Source organism: Neopsephotus bourkii, unplaced genomic scaffold (assembly GCF_033783945.1).
Source record: "Neopsephotus bourkii isolate Nb327-2 ecotype Australia unplaced genomic scaffold, CSIRO-AGI_Nbou_v1 NB_716, whole genome shotgun sequence".
In the NCBI taxonomy this organism is placed as follows: Eukaryota; Metazoa; Chordata; class Aves; order Psittaciformes; family Psittacidae; genus Neopsephotus; species Neopsephotus bourkii.
In genome coordinates, this window is record NW_026901215.1 from 716,516 (window position 1) to 735,383 (window position 18,868).

General features: G+C 52.5%; 2 protein-coding genes across 7 annotated transcripts in view; both read right to left on the minus strand.

The window, feature by feature from the left end:
* Window positions 1–18,868, minus strand: part of LOC133212480 (protocadherin gamma-C5-like) — a 156,224-nt gene that overhangs the window by 83,499 nt on the left and 53,857 nt on the right. Inside the window, exon 1 of one of the 6 annotated variants that reach the window (XM_061353957.1) lies at window positions 16,353–18,867. The exons of 4 other annotated variants lie outside the window; for them this stretch is intronic. In XM_061353957.1, coding sequence (XP_061209941.1) covers window positions 16,353–18,794 — 2,442 coding nt within the window. In that variant the 5' untranslated portion in view covers window positions 18,795–18,867. Of the gene's footprint in view, window positions 1–9,719; window positions 12,186–16,352; window position 18,868 lie in introns of those variants that run through there. One more of the 6 variants, XM_061353955.1, reaches the window with a different exon arrangement.
* On the minus strand, window positions 61–7,553 carry LOC133212532 (protocadherin gamma-A2-like). The gene is made up of 2 exons (XM_061354096.1): window positions 4,982–7,553; window positions 61–210 (listed from the first exon to the last, which is right to left on the minus strand). The coding sequence occupies exons 1-2, from the start codon at window positions 7,424–7,426 to the stop codon at window positions 61–63; spliced, it is 2,595 nt and encodes an 864-aa protein (XP_061210080.1). The 5' UTR covers window positions 7,427–7,553.

Here is an 18,868-nt window from a genome sequence, read left to right on the forward strand (position 1 = left end):
CTAAACCGCAGCGGGCGGGGATGCCGGCAGCGCTCTGGCCTTCCTCTCGCTCCTCCTCGGTCAACAGCGGCGCCCGCAGTCTCCTACTGGCACTACAGGCATCGAGAGCTGCAGAGCGCTGCCAGCCCGCCCGCCCTTGCCCACGGCCACCTCGCACGGACGGCACAGGCGCCACGGAGGAGCCGTGATCCGTAAGTCAGGGATTTCTACCTCCCAGGAATAATGAAGTGGTGATGGTGATGGATATAATGTGAAATTCTTCTCCCACAAGGAACAATTTTGTAAAGGCGATATAATGGAGATATAAAGTTCTTTTCATATGATGTGCAGAGTAGTACAAGCCTTTGCCGTTTAGTCCACAGGCACTCACACACTATTTGCACAGCTTTTTTTATATTTGGGCTACAATGACTTTTCCCTCAGTCTTTCAGCAGATCAAAGCTGTAGCAGACCAGAAGGCCATCGACCACATTAATTTCCTAAATCCCGAGCATAAGTGCACAAGGCAGTTATGAAGACAGTCGTCCCTTAAAGGCAGTGGTCCTCTAGGCTGGCCATTTCTGGAGTTTGTTACTTTTCCTGTGCACATCGGGGCTGCTCTGGATCATGCTGTATTGCTCCCAGCACAACTTTGGAATTTTTCATTACAGCCCGAATAATACAGGTTGCACTTCCACTGAGGATTTGGGTTTCCTTCGGGAGTCCAACACTGAAACATCTTTAACGAAAATGTTCATGTTCAGCTGTCATCCAGGGGCCAGTCCATTGCTTTGGCAAAGACAGATCGCCAAGTAAAAGTCTCAAACATGGTTTGTCAGTTCCGCCTTCTCTACCCCGTTGTGCAGAGCTGACGGATCTCATTCTACACACTAAGGAACCACCTTCACCTTTACTAACTCATGACATTCCAGGCAACACAATTTTTATAGAGAAGACTCTGTTGAACCTGAATGTGTGATGAACCAAGAAATACCATCACTAAGTGCTCTGAGTGGAAAATGCAAAATTCGATATTTTTACATTGAGAACATCCTGCGTCACCAAAGCTCCTTACATCCAAGAGTTCCACCACACTTCTGTCATTTTATGCATAACGTGTTGAATGTGAGGAACATCCCCAAGGAGCTTCCATGTGTGATGGCTAATGCTGCGGGATGTATTCCCTCTCACAAATCGGCAGCACTGCTTATCTGCAAATTATCTGACGGTGCACTCAATCCCCCTGTCTATGAATATACTGAGTAGTCCAAGGATCCCTGCACAGACTCTTGAAAGACACCATACATCACTCAGATCATGTTTACATCTGCTCCCCCTAACAGTAACAGAACACAAAGACTCCCTCACATCTGCCTTTGACACCTTCTGGAGCATGAAAAAGAGGCATTAACACACAACTTATTGCTCAACAAAGCTATGCTGATAATTACAAGTAAGCATACACAGACAACAAATAAAAGGAATAAACAACCCCAAACCCAACATCAACCAGACAAGCAATGCAAGGAAGCATTAGAAGAGAAAGTGTCAGAGAAACTCACTGGGAAGTCTTCTTGGTCTACACTGCAGCCACTGAAATTCTTCCCTAGAGCACCTGAAGTCATTCCTATCTCAAGCTGCACCTACGGCCCCATAGTCTTCCTCTGGACCACATAGCAGCAGACATTATTTTAAGGAACAGTAATCAGATCTCAGCAACTGTTTTCTACGCTGTGGCCTGCTCATCCCCAAAAATATGATTGTGTAAGTTCAAAGGTCTTACCATAGGCTCATCCTTCAGAGAAAATACAACAGATTAGCTTCTTATTCATTCTCTTCACACCTACCACTCTGACTTAGGTGGTTGAAGTACATATTTGCTGCAAAACAATACACAGAGTTTCAAATGCAAAAGCACTGTCCAGAAATGGGGAAAAGGAACCATGATCGTTCAATGAATTAAAGCATGAAAAAAAGTGTAACTACAGCTGTCAAGAAGCTCTACATCACACAGTACAGGGAGATACAAAGGGATAACAAAGAGGAATTATAAACCATTCTACCCACATATCATGCATCTGCATGCTGAGTTACCAAACAAATGCTCTATTCCCATTGCCTTTCAGGACAGGGAAACCAGGGTCACACAAAAAAAAAAAATGGCACAGGCCTTAGCACCAGGATGGAAATCAAACCATTGCTCAGCCAAAACCAAGCTGATCCACTTATTTTCCAGGTTCAAAGTCAACCTCACCCTTCTTGCTCTGCATTCATAGTCTCTGTTTGCACCACAGACAATATCCTGTATTTAGAAAATAAGTCATACACAGGTGAAAGAGTGTTTCATTCTGTGACATCTCAGGGAAACAAACATATATCAAAGCCTTTGTTTTTGCAGAGGAAATCCTCAAAAGTATGGTTGGAAACTATTATCCCAGTCCAACAAGTGTAAGAGATCTTTTAATGTTTTAAGACGGACAATGAGGCCCAGCTTTAAACCTGGACAACAAACAAGGCAAGAACGGGGAACCTGCAGAAGAGAAGGCATTATATCTTAATATCTCAGAGTATGTCAGCTGCAGTAGGTACACAAGAGGGGGGTCTAGTTGGTACAAAAGAGATGGGAGTTCATAGCATAGGCAGCAGCCACATTCATTCAAGGCAATTTCTCTAGATAATAAAAAGAGGTAAATGGATGGAACCATGACTGTGGGCCTCACCAAAAAACCAGGACAAACTGAATCTTTATACCATCCTTCCAGGTTTAGGTATTTCAAATTATATCACAGCAAACTTTTACACCCGCCCTGTCTCTGGACAGACAGAATTGTTCACTCTGGCCAAATTTCATGCAACAGAAAAGCTACTTTTGCATTCAGACACCAGAAATAAAAGTTGTGCACATAACTACTTCTGACTGAGAACAAGGATCACAATACGGATGAGTGCAAAGAGATTTCTCTGCTCATCACACTACTTGGAAACAATGTAAAATGTTCTCAAGTGTGTGAATGATATGCAGCTCTAAAGACTCAGTCGTGGAAGTACCAGATCAAAGACACCATAATCCTACCTACAGCATATGGACAAATTGAAAGATAGATGACTCTCACAACTTAGTATAAATCATACGTATATACTTAAAAAAAAAAAAAAAAGATTATGCTACAGAAAAGCAAATGGATAAACCTGCCAGAGCTTGGACAGTCAGATTCTGAGATGTGCAATATCCAACAGTAAGACAGCTTCAGATTAATTTTTTTTTGTAGGCCAGCAGTAAACCCTCAGAATTGACAATACATATGGTATGTCTCCATCAGTACCTCCTCAAACACGACACCACCCAAGACCCTCCTCAAGCCATTCACATATTGCATCATTGTCCTTGATCTCAGACTACATGAAGGAAAAGTTGCACAGACAACTTCTTCTTACCATAGACAAGATTTGACTTCAAACCATGTCTATGTGACAAGCAGGAGCATTACTTTCAGAGACATTTTAAAGAAATATGTCTATGAAAGTCTTTCACTTACAGCTGTAAACATGCAAGGGACATATAGGACAGATAAACAAATAGATCTGATATTCCACACACAAAGACAGAAAACTGCCCACATTCAAATTATTCCAATGAGCATGGGAAGAAGTTAAAATGTGAAAAAAAAACCCCAACCTACCAACTTTTCTTGATAATGGCACTTAGAGTAGGTACATAAATCAGGTCCTTCACAGGAAAAGAATAATCAGATGGCTCCTTCCAAATAATTTGTCATATGTACATAATTAAGCTGTCAGTTAAAAACATCACAACAACCTGCAAACACACATGAAGAACCTTCTAGGGCTCCCCATACATCCTGAATAACATGTCTTTGGCCAAGTTTCTTTGGGAAGATGAAATATTGCCCAATAATACAGCTGGGCACTGAACAGGGAAAACAGCAACCCATGTCTCTTGTGCCATTCACCAGCCCGTCAGCCATTCTACCCATGAATCATTGTTCCATAATATGCAACAATGACGACTTACTATGCAAGTACTCTCTTATCAGAGGATTGCCACTGTCTTTCAGGACAGGGAACCAGCATCACAGCATGAGTGGCACAGGCCTTGGCACCAGGTAAAAAGCATTTTGATCTGCCTGTGCTCCTGGTTCCAAGCCAGCCCCTCATCCTCCTTGCTCTGCATTAATAGCCTTTAGTAGTACCACCAAATAGATCCTATTTTTGACCATATGTAGGCTAGAAGCTGACAGTGAAGAGTTTCATTCCTTGATGTTTCAGAGAAACAGGGCAACAGGAGACAAAACAAGGCAAGAATAAGAAAATGAGAATGTGAGGGCACCTTAGCTTTGCAGTATGTCATCTGTTGTAGGTTCATAAGACGATTATCGAGCTGGTTGGTTCAAGACTCAGTCATGAGTATCAGCGATTGTGCTGAATGACACCATCATGCACAGAGGCAATTTGACAGATATGTGACTGCAACTCTTCATGCAATGTTTACATCTACACCCAATAACTACCATTCACAGAACAAGCGGCCATCGAACATGACAGTACATAAAACGAGTATCTTCTTGGCACATACTTCAAAGAACGAGCCCCAAATCAAGAAATTAATGACAAAAATACCCTCCCATCCCCTGTATTACTAGCCGATTTTGAGACTGTTAAACGCCTCTAGTTACTTCATGCGAGCAAGAGCCACTGAAAACACCTGAAAGGTTGCTCAAGGGAGGGGAAAACTTCAACCAACCAACAAGGACAAACAGATGGCAAAACGACGTTTCACATGGCAGTTCTTAGACAAATTAACCCAGACACATGTGACTTTCATGGCTAATGCTTGAAGGCAAACGCATCAGAGGATTCTCAGCATTTCTCAGGATGCAGAAAAGGGGAGATTGATGGAAGTGGCAGAACTCACGCACAACTCCAATGATAAATCTCTCCAGCCCTTCACCAGAGCAGAAAAACACCCCCGAGAGAAACTCACCGTGGAAGCAGCAAGGTCAGAATGGCGGGTGGCAGCAGACTCATTCAAGAGCAACTGAGCGGGTTCGTCGGGCGGAGGACGGGCCGGGAGGGTGTCGCAGCAGCTGCCAGAGGACAAGCGGAGATGGCTCTTGCGCGAGTCGGCGGTGAGAGACACCTCGTGCGAGTACGAGTGCAGGAAGGCGCGGACGCCGTCAATGCCCACGAACTGCGAGGCCGGTACACCGCGCAAGGCGGCACTGCCCGACGCCGCCAGCAGCTGCGAGCGGCGCCAGTGCCGCAGGCGCAGCGCCAACAGCAGCAGCAGGAAGGCGAGGAAGAGGCAGGACACGGCCGCCACGGCCAGCACCAGCCAGCGCGTGAGGCTGGCAGCCGGCTCGCCCGGCGCCGCCGCCGCGCTGCCCAGCTCCGAGAGCAGCTCGGCCACGCTCTCGGCCAGCACCACCGTCAGCGTGGCCGTGGCCGACAGCGCCGGCCGCCCGTGGTCCTTCACCACCACCACCAGGCTCTGGCGAGCCGCGTCGCGGGCCAGCGGGAAGCGCGCCGTGCGCACCTCGCCGCTGTGCAGCCCCACGCGGAACAGCCCCGGCTCCGTCGCCTTGGCCAGCTCGTACGACAGCCACGCGTTCTGCCCCGCGTCCGCGTCCACTGCCACCACCTTGGCCACCAGCGCTCCGGGCTCCGCCGAACGCGGCGCCAGCTCCACACCCGACCAGCCCGACACCGCCGCAGAAGGCGCCGCTGCCGGCGGGTACAGCACCTGCGGCGCGTTGTCGTTCTCGTCCACTATCTCCAGCAGCACTGACACGTTGCTGCTCAGCGCCGGCGCGCCGCCATCCTCCGCCCACACCCACAGCCGCACCTCGCGCACCTCCTCGTAATCGAACGAGCGCAGCGCGTACAGCGCGCCCGTCTCCGCCTGCACCGACACGTACGACGAGAGCGGCGCGCCCCGCACCCGCCCCTCTGACAGCCGGTACCGCACGCGCGCGTTCTGCCCCCAGTCCGCGTCCGTGGCCCGCACCGTCAGCACCAGCGCTCCCGCCGCGTTGTTCTCGGCCAGCCGGGCGCTGTAGCTCGTCTCCGCGAACACGGGTGCGTTGTCGTTCACGTCCAGCACCCGCAGCTCCAGCATCACGTTGTTCTGCAGCGCCGGCGACCCACCGTCCACCGCCCGCACGGTCACGTTGTACTCCGACACTTTCTCGCGGTCCAGCTGCCCCGCCGTCACCACGCGGTAGTAGTCCTTAAAGGTCTTCTCCAGCCGAAACGGGAGATTTTCGCCGATGCTGCACTGCACCTGCCCGTTCGCCCCCGAGTCCCTGTCCTGCACGTGCAGCAGTGCTACCACCGTCCCCGGCTGTGTATCCTCTGAGATCTGGCTCAGGGACGACCTCACCGAAATCTCGGGGACATTGTCATTGATGTCTGTCACGGTAATAATGACAAGTACCGTGTCGAAAAGTTCCCCACCATCATGTGCCTGAGCTTGAAGTTCGTAGGAGTATCCTTCCTCGAAGTCCAGGCTCCGCACTAATGTGAGCGCTCCCGTCTCAGAATCGAGCTGGAAAATCTGGGATGCAGTGTCCTTCGTTTTCTTCAATGAGTATTTCACGTGTCCGTTTAGACCCTCGTCAGCGTCAACGGCAGTAAGGTTGACTATAACAGAGCCTACGGGCACGTTCTCGGGCACACGCACCGTGTACTCTGCCTGGCTGAACACGGGCGCGTTGTCGTTGGCGTCCAGCACAAACACGCGGATCCGCGCCGTGCCCGTCCGCGCAGGCTCTCCGCCATCGCTCGCCCTCAGCACCAGCTCGTGAAACGCTGCCTCCTCCCGGTCCAGCGCCTTCTCCAGCACCAGCTCGGGACGCTGATCCCCGCCAGGGCCCGCCTGCACGGCCAGCGAGAAGTGCTCGTCGCCGCTCAGCTCGTAGCGCTGCAGGGAATTCGGCCCCGAGTCCTGATCGTGAGCCTCGGCCAGGGGAAACCGCGACCCCAGGGCTGTCATCTCACCCATTCTAATTTCCGTTTCTTTCTCCTGGAAACTGGGTGCGTTGTCGTTAATGTCCGTGATCTCCACTTCGATGTCGTAAACCTGCATTTCCCCATCTACAACTACCTCACAGCTCAGCACACATTTCTCCACCAGTCGGCACATCTGCTCTCTGTCTATCCTCTCTGCTGTCACCAAATGACCCGTCTTCCCGTGCAGGGCGAAATACTGCGTCCTACCTTCGGAGATGACGCGGACGCCGCGGTCGCCGAGAGCCGGCAGGTCCAGCCTCAGATCCTTGCCAACGTCACCCACGAACGAGCCTTTGGGCAGCTCCTCAGGAACCGAGTAGCGCAGCTGCCCCCACGCCTCATTCCATGCCGTCACCAGAACGACCCACAGCAGGGCTCGTTCCCGCCGTTCCCAGCGTCTCCCCGCTGCTCTCATCATCGCCTCACACAGCTCCCCGCCGCTGCACCGCTGTTCTGTCTCCTTTTCCTTCTTCAGCTGCTGCACTGTCTACTGGTCCGGATCGCATCTGCCGCCAGCTACCACTGGCCTCTCCGCCTTGCTGCAGCACGGCTCCTCATCGCGGGGACGCTCGCAGACAGTCCACCCGCCGAGACAGACAGCAAGCGAGCTAGGGAGCTAGTCGGGCAGAAGCGGGCGGGGCTGTCGGCAGCGCTCCGGCCTTCCTCTCGCTCCTCCTCGGTAAACAGCGGCACCCGCAGCCTCCTCTCGGCACTGCAGCCATTGAGCGCTGCGCAGCGCTGCCAGCCCGGCTCCTGTCGAGCTTTTCTTTGGATCGTAGGCCTTTTATTTCCATCGCCCGTCATTCTAAAAACATAGTCTCCAACACTACATTTTTTATCCTTGGTCCTTGAATGACTGGGCAAAAGAAAACTGGTTCTAAGATCCCAAATGCAGTAACCAGACACACCCTTCTCAACCCTCCCAAAAACCAGGTTTCAGCTTATTAATCCACATGGAGGGAGCTTTTCTTTAAAAACTTCAGTTCACAAGGAACAAGCTTCAACTTCACTACACTATGTGCTCGAGAAAGAATCAAAGTTGATACATCTGCCCTTGCTATTGTGAATGGTTTTATAGGTCTACTCCACATTTTTTTTCCCAGTATTCGAGCGGAAAAACAAAGTTGAAGGACTTCAGTGGATAATTTCCCTTTTTCCCATATAAAATGAAGAAGGTTTATAGTTTATTCAAGCAACTTGATAGCTGAAATACTGATGTAAAGGACTGTGACTTGTTAATAAACTTTTCAGCTAATCCTTGACTCTTCATGTTGGTAGGACACCTCTTCAACAAAACAAAATACCGTAGGACAGGAGATTACAGCGGCAAACCCTGAACCAGGCGGACGAGTTTGAAATGTGTAAATGGGGTCTATTACGGTGCCTAATTGCTGCATTTTTGCATAACTCGTTCTCGGGTTAAATGTGTCTCAGAATGGGTAGAAGACTATCCTGGTAACGAGGCAAACACAACAACTATGGCTACAAGTGACTGACAGACCGAAATCCTTAGTCCAAGCACCTCTGTTAGGGAAATGGGGCGAGAAAAAGAGGACAGTCTCCGAAATACAAAAGAGCTTGTTGGGTTTTTTTTTTTTTTTCTGTTGTTTTTGTTTTGGTTTGGGTTTTTGTTTTTTTTTTTTTGTTTGGTTTTTTTTTTTGAGATCCCATATTACACCTTCACCCACGGAAAAGGGATGAGCAGTAACTGCCCTAAGAACTCAGAAAAATCACGCCCAGACAGGACTTATCCTTGCTATCAATGCTTGCATTTCTGCAGCAGCCTTCTGCAAAAGAAAGGAGGGAACGAGGCTGAAGACGGAAGCGTTCACTGGGGAAAAACAATGTGTAACTGTTGATTCATAGAACCACATGCACGTTTCCTTTAGGGCACAGCATTAACCACGGACAAGTCTATAGTTTTGGTAAAAAGTGATTAGGAAGCAAACATCTCCAATAACAAGCTCCATCCCGTTTTATAGACCCCGTTATGCAGAGCGGAAAGATCTCCTTCTACATGGTGTGGATCCATCTGCACCACTACTGACATGCAGAATTTCAGACAACATCAGCTACTTAGCTTTAAGCGTAAGTTCTCGTCTATTTAGCTCTTTCATATAAAACAAACCTTAACCATCAGTCTGCAGGCACAATCTACACACACACACCAGCTGCAAACGTTTGTAGTCGTTGCGGTAGAATGACTTTTCCCTCACCCTTTCAGCAGATCAAAACTGTATCAGACCGGAACACCATCAGCCAAATTAATTTTGCAGATTCCGAGCAATAGTAGCAAAAGGCAGCGATAAAATTCCCCCATCAGACAAAGTCCTTCTCAGGACTTAGTTACTCTTCTCCTGCAATCCAGAGGCTGCTGTGCATCATCCTGCATTGCTCCTGCTTCTCCCACCAGCACTTAGGAATTTTCCATTTCCCAAAACTTCAACAAATAACGCCTGATCAAAATTAACCAGTCAAGATCCAATTAAAAGCAAGAGCCCACCCAGGAGGATTACATGTGAGAGCTCGTCACACGCCAAAAAAGTGACCTTTCAGTGAATGCTCCCCCAAAAAAGGCCACAGGACAAGATTATTTTGGTTCCTGGAAAAAGAACAGTATGACCTTCCCCCAGTAGAGCAACGAAGAGCAATAGAGCATACAGCCGGTACGAAAAGAGCAGAGATAAGGACTGAAGCGCGGGCTTACAAACCTGAGATACGTCGGGGTCCGCTGGAGGTTTCCCCGTGACGGCGCTGCTGCTCAGGCTCCGTTCTCCGCAGGGCTCCCCACAGAGAAGCTCCTCCGCGGCCAAGCTGGGAAGCGGTGGCGGTGGCCAAGCGGCCTCTTCGACGGCTCGTCCGGGAGCCACGCACAGGTTGTAGGAGTAGGGCAAGGTGCCCTCGCAGAAGTCGGCCGGGAAGGCGGCGATGGCGCCGTCCCCGGAGAAGCGTTGCGCACCCAGGCAGCGCAGCACGGCGGGCGGGCCGGCACGGCGGCTCCTTGCCAGCACGGCCAGCGCCACGCTCAGCAGGAAGAGCGCGGACAGAAGAGCCAGCGCCAGCACGAGGGAGAACTGCAGCTCCGCCGCCGAATCGGCGCCCGCCGCCCGCTCGCTCAGCTCCGGCAGCGCCTCCTGCAAGCTCTCGGCCAGTACCACGTGCAGCGTGGCCGTGGCCGACAGCGCCGGCTGCCCGTGGTCCTTCACCACGGCCACGAGCCGCTGCTTCGCTGCGTCCCTGTCAGACACGGCCCGCGCAGTGCGCACCTCGCCGCTATGCAGCCCCACGCGGAACAGCGCCGGCTCTGAAGCCTGTACCAGCTCGTACGATAGCCAGGCGTTGCGCCCCGCATCCGCGTCCACTGCCACCACCTTGGCCACCAAGTACCCGGCCTCAGCCGACCGCGGCACCATCTCGAATGGGACGGGGGCCGGGGCCGCTCCCTGGTCTGTCCCTGAGCCCGCCGCCGGCCACAGCACCCGCGGCGCGTTGTCGTTGCGGTCCAACACGAAGATGCGCACCGTCGCTGTGGAGCTCCGCGACGGTTCACCGCCATCCTGAGCCCGCACCACCACCGCGAACTCGCGGCACTGCTCGTAGTCGAAGGAGCGCTGCGCGTACACCGCGCCGCTCTGAGCCTCCACCGACACGTACGGCGCCGCGCCAGCGCTGCCGCCCTCCATCGAGTACCTCACGCGCCCGTTGCTGCCCGCGTCGGAGTCACGCGCTCCCACGCGCAGAACTAGAGAGCCTGCCGCGTTGTTCTCCTCCACGTAGGCGCTATAGGCGGTCTCCTCGAACACCGGCGCGTTGTCGTTCACGTCCGACACCTCCAGCACCAGCGCCGTGCTGCTCGAGAGAGCCGGACTGCCCCGGTCCCTCGCCACCACCGTCACGCGGTGCTCGGACGCCTGCTCCCGGTCCAGCGCGCTCGCCGTCACTACTTTGTGCAATCCGCCTGACGACGCCACGAGCGACAGCGGCGCCTCGCCCGACAGCTCGCACCACACCTGACCGTTCTCCTCAGAGTCCGGGTCTTTCACGTTCAGCAGGGCCACCACCGTGCCAGCCGGCGTGTCCTCGGGTACAGGGCTTGACACCGACAGTACCGTGATTTCGGGCGCGTTGTCGTTCACGTCCAGCACCTCCACCTCCACCTCGCAGTGCGTTAAAAGTCCGCCCCCGTCCCTCGCTTCTACTAACAGCGTGTAGGCACGCGTGTCCTCGAAATCCAGCGCCTCCTGCAGCGTGATCCTCCCGCTCTCCGCGACTATCGCGAACTTCTGAAGCACCTTTGCCGACATTTTCCCAAAGCCGTACGTGATGCGGGCGTTGCTGCCTGAGTCGGCATCAGAAGCGGACACGTTCAGCACCGTCGAGCCCGGCAGCGCGTTCTCCCGCAGGCTCACTCGATACCGCTCCTGCGCGAACACGGGAGCGTTGTCATTGGCATCGGTGACGTTAATGCAGATCTGGGCGGTGCCGCTCTGGGGCGGGTCCCCGCCGTCCACCGCCGTCATCACCAGCCGCAGGCTTTGTTCTCTCTCCCGGTCCAGCGCCTGGCGCAGCACCAGCTCCGCTAACTTGCTGCCGTCCTTCCTCTCTTTCACCTCCACTGCAAAGTATTCATTGGCTTCCAGCTCATAGCCCTGCAGCGAGTTCCTGCCCACGTCTGCGTCTTCCGCCGTGCCCAAGGCAAAGCGGGCGCCGGGAGAAGTGAGTTCGTTGATTTCCAGGTGGAAACTTTCTTGTGGAAACCTCGGGGAGTTATCGTTTACATCCTGGATGGTCACGTCGACGTGGAAAACGTTGAGGGGGTTATGCACCACCGCCTCGAAGCTGACAGAGCAGGACGCCGACTTGCCGCACATCTCCTCCCTGTCCAGCCTCTCGCTCAGGTACAGGTTCCCGTTCTCCCCACTCACGGTAAAGTATTGCTTCACGGCGCTCAGCCGCAGCTTGCGTGCCGGCAATTCTGCCGGGCTCAGCCCCAGGTCCCTCGCTAGCGGCCCCACAAGCGAGCCTCTGTCCAGCTCCTCAGGGATGGCATAGTGGAGCCGCTCCGGCGCCACCCGGTAGCACCAGCACAGCAGCAAAGCGGGCAGCAGCACTCGCCCGGCTGCTGGCTGCCCGCTCTGCCCATGCCTCTGCCTGCTCGCCATTGTCGGCAGAGCTCACCGTGCTCCTCCCTCCTGCCGCTCCTTTCCTTCTCTTCCAGCCCCTCTCCACAGAGAACAGGGTCTTCCGGAAGGCAGCGAGCTTGATGCTGGCTATGGCGCCGCTCCTTCCCCCTCCGCCTCTCGCCTCTACTTGCCCGTGTCGCTCCGCTGTGGCCGGCACCCGGCTAGCGAGCAGCCTGCAGTGGAAGGGGGCTGCGGCGGCTGTGGCTGCGGCTTCGGCTCTACCGCCGCTCCGCGTCGGGCAACAGCGACACCCGGAGGCGTCACGACGCCACCGCTGCCGGGTGACGGTCCCGCTCCCAGGGACTCGCTTGTCGGGATCATAAAAGCAACGGCAGCCACCCACAGAAATGTTTCTCTATCTGTTAAATGTTTTTAAAGTAGTATAGCATTTTGTTAGTATAAATTCATTTTACTCTGAATTGCTTAGGTTTTATTCTGATTTAGAATAAGGATTAACACTGATGGAGAATTGTGAGGCCTAAAGGTAGTGGACCTGAACTCAGACAATTTTATAGTCCACTTTTCTAACCCCTGCCTATCCATATCTATCCAGAGTAGCCAACATGTTACTGGGAAATGTGCGGGTGACACCCTGCATGCATTGTCTCTCAGGCCTATACTCTGTTCCTGGAAACCTTGGCTGGGTTGGGTTGCCACTTTGCACACTTTTGATGCAGCCAACTACGCCTGATGAGCATCCGTATGCCTATGAAAGCATTCCTTTTCCCAGCTGCAGACATCAAAGGAGCTTATGGGAAATGCACCCATGCAAATGGAATATATGTAACCTTTCAGCTAAATATATACACCTACGAAATCAAGAACAAAGCAAAATCATAAATCACACAAGCAAGGAAGGGAAGAATTAGAAAAGAAAGTCAGTAGCCCTTGGCAATTGTTTCTGCTACTGAAGGCTGGCTTAAATCCCATTCTACACACCTGTAGAAAAGACAGATGAGGAACGGTAAAGGAAGAGGGAACTGCTACCCAGCATGGAAGACAAACTGACTAATGACAGCACAAAGAGAACAAGGAAATCAAGCTCAGAGAATATGAATCTGTCTCTCTACCGCTGCCATTTCTGTAGCTGCCCTTCACCTAAAGGCATCATGGCATGAGGCTGAGAAGAGGAGCACTCATTACAGTGAACAATATGTCACTTTCCTGTTTGTGGACAGCACACACATTTCTTTATTGATTCCAACAACAAAACAGCATTAACCAACCAACTTCTGTTCATCAGTCACTATGGTGAGACTCCATTGTTTCAGGAAAAATTATCAGGAAGAAAAAATTCTCAAGTATTGAGCATCAAATGCATTTTCCTGACTCCATCATGTAGAGTTGCAAATCCATAAATCAGACAAGCAAGGCAAGGAAGTATTAGAAAAGAAAGTGCTGTCAGAGAAAATTACCCGGAAGTGTTCCTGCTCCTCACTGCAGGCACTGAAATTCATCCTTGGGAGCAGCTGGAAGTCATTCCTATCTCAATCTGCTTTGTGGGCCTAAAGTCTTCCTCTGCAATACCCCGTAGCGGGTTCAGTTTAATAGTCACCAGCTCTCAGGCAATTGCTTTCAGCTCTCAGGCAATTGCTTTCTACTCTGTGTCCTGATCATCTCTCAAAAATATGAAGAAGTAAGAGGAAATGCCTCTTACTCAGTCAGCTCAGTATACAACACTGGAACAGATTTTCTTTTAGCTTCTGCTTCATTCTTCTCACATTTACAATCCTATCTTACGTGGCTAAAGGAACTGCTGAAAAACAACATGCACAGTTTCAAATGCAAAAACACTACTGAAAATAGGGAAAGAACAACAACTGTTGGGGAAACAGTGTCCTGAAAGGAAGTGTAACTACAGCTGTGAAGGAACTCTACGCTGTAATGTTACAGGGAAATACAACTTGATTAAAGAAGGTTTTCCACAAGATTTATAAGGCATTATACCCTTGAATCAGCTTTCTACCTACTGATTTATGTTGCAAATGCTCTCTTACCATACCCTTTTAGAAAAGGGAAACCAGGATTACACAAAAAAATGGCACCGGCCTTGTCACCAGGCAGGAAATCAAACCATTGCCCAAGGAAAATATTTACCTACTTGCTCTGCATTTACAGCCATTAGTTGCACCAAAGCAAATGCCCAGCATTTTGGCCATAAGTTAGCCACAGGTGAAGAAGCATGTCATTCCATGACATCTCAAGGAAACAGATATGTCAAGGTCTTTTTTTTGGCAACTTATCAACTTCAGGTTATGGATGGAAACTACTGCTCCAGTCCAAAAAGTGTAAAAGATCTTTTAATGTTTTAATGGTTAGCAGGGACAATGAGGCCCAACTTTAAACCTGGACAACAAACAAGGCAAGAATGGGGAATGTACAGAAATGGAGGCATCATAGCTTAACATTTCAGAGTCTGTCATCAGTAACAGGTATGCAAAAGAGGGATCTAGTTGGTAGAAACTCCACAAGAGCTCTCACCAGTCCCTTGCTGCATTCCCTCCAGTCGATTTCTTTGGACAATGAAAAGAGCCAAATCCATGAACCACAAATGTGGGCCTCATCAAACAACCAGGACAAACTGAACCTTCACACCATCTTTACATCTTACAGACATTGCAAATTATACCACAACAAACCTTTACACCTGCCCTGTCTGTGCACAGACAGATTTTCTCATCTTGCCTAAAGTTACACAACAGGAAAGCTACATTTGCAGACAGACACCACAGAAAGGAAAGCTGCACATGCAGCTTCTCCTTAGTGAGACCATGGATTGCAACACGGACACATGCAAAGAGATTTTTTTGCCCATCACTCTACTTGGAAGCAATATGAAACGTTCCAATTACATAACTAATATGCAACTCTGATAAAGACCCAGTTATGGAAGTATCAGTTCAAAGATACCATCATCCTTAGCATATGGGCGACTTGGAAGATGGACAACTCTCAAAGCTTAATATAAAGTGTACGTCTATGCTCAGTCACTGATTACGGAACATGAAAGCAAAATGATGAACTCACAGTTTGGACAGTTAGAGTTCAACCAAGGTTATATCCAAGCATATGACACCTTCAGAATAATCCTCTGTAAGCTAGCAATAAACTCTGGGAATCAACACAGCATATGCCATGTCTTCTCAAACACTTCACAGCTTTCATTGTTGTCAATGATCATCACAGTTTGCAGACAGACTCAATCGAAAGAGTTGCACAGAAAACTTCTCCCTACTATGGATAATATTTAACTTCTCATCATGTCTATGTATAAAGGAATAGCATTTATTCAAGTGAAAATTTAAGGAAATATGTTTATGAAAATCTTTCTCTTCACAGCTCTAAACATGAAAGGAACATATGGGATAGGCAGTAATATCTAACTACAGATTTCCACAGCCCATGAAAGCAATAGCCCATGTTCAGATCATCACAATTAGCAAGGAACAAGTTAACACATGCTGAAACAAAGGGATCATATTATGTTCTTGATAATGGCTCACCGAGTAATTTATTTAGTAGGGAATGAATAATCAGTTGGTTCCTCCCAAAGATCCCACTAAGGAATTTCTCATAATTGAACTGTAAGAACAACCTGCAAATACACATGAAGAACCTCCGAGGGGTCCCCATACAGACAGAATAAAATCTCTGCTTGCAGAAATTCCTTGAGAAGGCAAAACTTACACTGCAGGACACTAGTGTTGGGTACATCTCCCACAGCTCACTTGAGTAACCCTTTACAACTCACATAATATAGCATGCATATCTCTACATCCCAACGAAGATATATTGTTAGCTCACGCCACTTGAGAGAAAAGGTTTCAAAACATAAAAAATTAGACATGGACCTCCAAGAAAGACTGCATCCACGACGTGGAACCCAGCGAAGACATGGTAAACAAAAACAGTTCCAGCCACTACAAAAGGCCGTCCCACAGCAGCCTCATTGCTCCCACTTCCCCACCCGCTGGAAAGCTGAAACACCCCAAGTTCCCGCCCGGCATTAAGAAGCACTAGCAAACACCGGGAGAAGAGACAAACTTTGCCTTTCCCGTTCCCACAGCCCCCTGCAGAGCACACAGAACCCGTCGGGGAAAGAGCAGAAAATCAGAAAGGGGAAGGAAGTGGAGCAGAGAAAGGCTCCTGGAGAGGACTCACTGTGGGAACAGAGGGGTCCTCGCTGCAGGAGGCCGCAGGGTCATCCACGAGCAGCGGCGCGGGCTCGCCAGGAGGAGGCCGGACCGGGAGGGTGTCGCAGCAGCTGCCAGAGGACAAGCGGAGGTGGCTCTTGCGCGAGTCGGCTGTGAGAGACACCTCGTGAGAGTAGGAGTGCAGGAAGGCGCGGACGCCGTCGATGCCCACAAACTGCGAGGCCGGGACACCGCGCAAGGAGGCGCTGCCCGACGCCTCCAGCAGCTGCGAGCGGCGCCAGTGCCGCAGGCGCAGCGCCAGCAACAGCAGCAGGAAGGCGAGGAAGAGGCAGGACAGGGCCGCCACGGCCAGCACCAGCCAGCGCGTAAGGCTGGCGGTCGGCTCGCCCGGCGCCGCCACGCTGCCCAGCTCCGAGAGCAGCTCGGCCACGCTCTCGGCCAGCACCACCGTCAGCGTGGCCGTGGCCGACAGTGCCGGCCGCCCGTGGTCCTTCACCACCACCACCAGGCTCTGACGCGCCGCGTCGCGGGCCAGTGGGAAGCGCGCTGTGCGCACCTCGCCGCTGTGCAGCCCCACGCGGAACAAACCCGGCTCCGTCGCCTTGGCCAGCTCGTACGACAGCCACGCGTTCTGCCCCGCGTCCGCGTCCACCGCCACCACCTTGGCCACCAGCGCCCCAGGCTCCGCTGACCGCGGTGCCAGCTCCACGCCCGACCAGCCCGACACCGCCGCAGAAGGCGCCGCTGCCGGCGGTGGGTACAGCACCTGCGGCGCGTTGTCGTTCTCGTCCACTATCTCCAGCAGCACTGACACGTTGCTGCTCAGCGCCGGCGCGCCGCCGTCCTCCGCCCACACCCACAGCCGCACCTCGCGCACCTCTTCGTAATCGAACGAGCGCAGCGCGTACAGCGCGCCCGTCTCTGCCTGCACCGATACGTACGACGAGAGCGGCGCGCCCCGCACCCGCCCCTCTGACAGCCGGTACCGCACGCGCGCGTTCTGCCCCCAGTCCGCGTCCGTTGCTCGCACCGTCAGCAGCAGCGCTCCCGCCGCGTTGTTCTCTGCCAGCCGGGCGCTGTAGCGCGGCTCCGCGAACACGGGTGCGTTGTCGTTCACGTCCAGCACCCGTAGCGCCAGCACCGCGCTGCTCTGCAGCGCCGGAGACCCGCCGTCCACCGCCCGCACGGTCACGTTGTACTCGGACACCTTCTCGCGATCCAGCTCTCCTACCGTCACTACGCGGTAGTAGCTGCCCTGGGAGCTCCGCAGTCGGAACGGGACACCCTCATCCAGCGAGCCCCTCACCTGCCCGTTCGCCCCCGAGTCCCTGTCCTGCACGTGCAGCAGAGCCACCACTGTTTCCGGCGGCGCGTCCTCCGAGACCTCGCTCAGCGAGGATCGCACTGAAATCTCTGGTGCATTGTCGTTGACGTCTGTTACAGTGATCACGACTATTGCTGTGTCGGAAAGACCTCCGCTGTCCCGTGCCTGCACCTCCAGTTCGTGTGAGGATATTTCTTCAAAGTCTAAATTGTCCTTCAGAGATATTTCTCCCGTCTCAGAGCTTAAGTGGAAAAGTTCCGAAGCCCGGTCTGAAATTTTATGGAAAATGTATTTCAAGTGTCCGTTCAGACCCTCGTCGGCGTCGGTGGCCTTCAGGCTAACGAGGACGGAACCCACGGGCACGTTCTCGGGCACACGCACCGTGTACTCCTCCTGGCTGAACACGGGCGCGTTGTCGTTGGCGTCCAGCACAAACACGCGGATCCGCGCCGTGCCCGTCCGCGCAGGCTCTCCGCCATCGCTCGCCCTCAGCACCAGCTCGTGAAACGCTGCCTCCTCCCGGTCCAGCGCCTTCTCCAGCACCAGCTCGGGACGCTGATCCCCGCTGGGGCCCGTCTGCACAGCCAGCGAGAAGTGCTCGTCGCCGCTCAGCTCGTAGCTCTGCAGGGAATTCGGGCCCGAGTCCGGGTCGTGAGCCCTGGCCAAGGGAAACCGCGACCCGGGGGCAGTCGATTCGCTCATTGTCTCCTCTAGCTCGGTTTCCTTGAAAGTGGGTGCGTTGTCGTTAATGTCCGTGATCTCTACTTCGATGCTGTAAACCTTCATATCTCCCTCCACTATCACCTCACAGCGCAGCACACATTTCTCCACCAGTCGGCACAACTGCTCTCTGTCTATCCTCTCCGCTGTCACCAAATGGCCCGTCTTCCCTTGCAGGGAGAAATACTGCATCCTACCTTCGGAGATGACTCGGATGCCGAAGTCGCGGAGTGCCAGCAGCTCCAGCCCCAGGTCTTTGACCACGTCGCCCACGAACGAGCCCTTGGGCAATTCCTCGGGAACCGAGTAGTGCAGCTGCCCCCACGTAAGTTTCCACGCCGCCATCAGAACGCTCCACAGCAAGGCTCGCCCCCGCCGTTCCCAGCGCCTCCCCGCTGCTCCCATGTCTGCCGCCGCACCTCGGACCCCGTATCGCCGCAGCCAATTGCCGACCGCTGCTCTGGCTTCTTCTCCTCTCT

Coding starts and splice junctions, on each gene's coding strand:
- LOC133212532 (XM_061354096.1), bottom strand. CDS start 7,426: ATGATGAGAGCAGCGGGGAGACGCTGGGAACGGCGGGAACGAGCCCTG. Junction 211..4,981: donor CTGACCTTGCTGCTTCCACG/GTGAGTTTCTCT, acceptor TATTCCTGGGAG/GTAGAAATCCCTGACTTACG.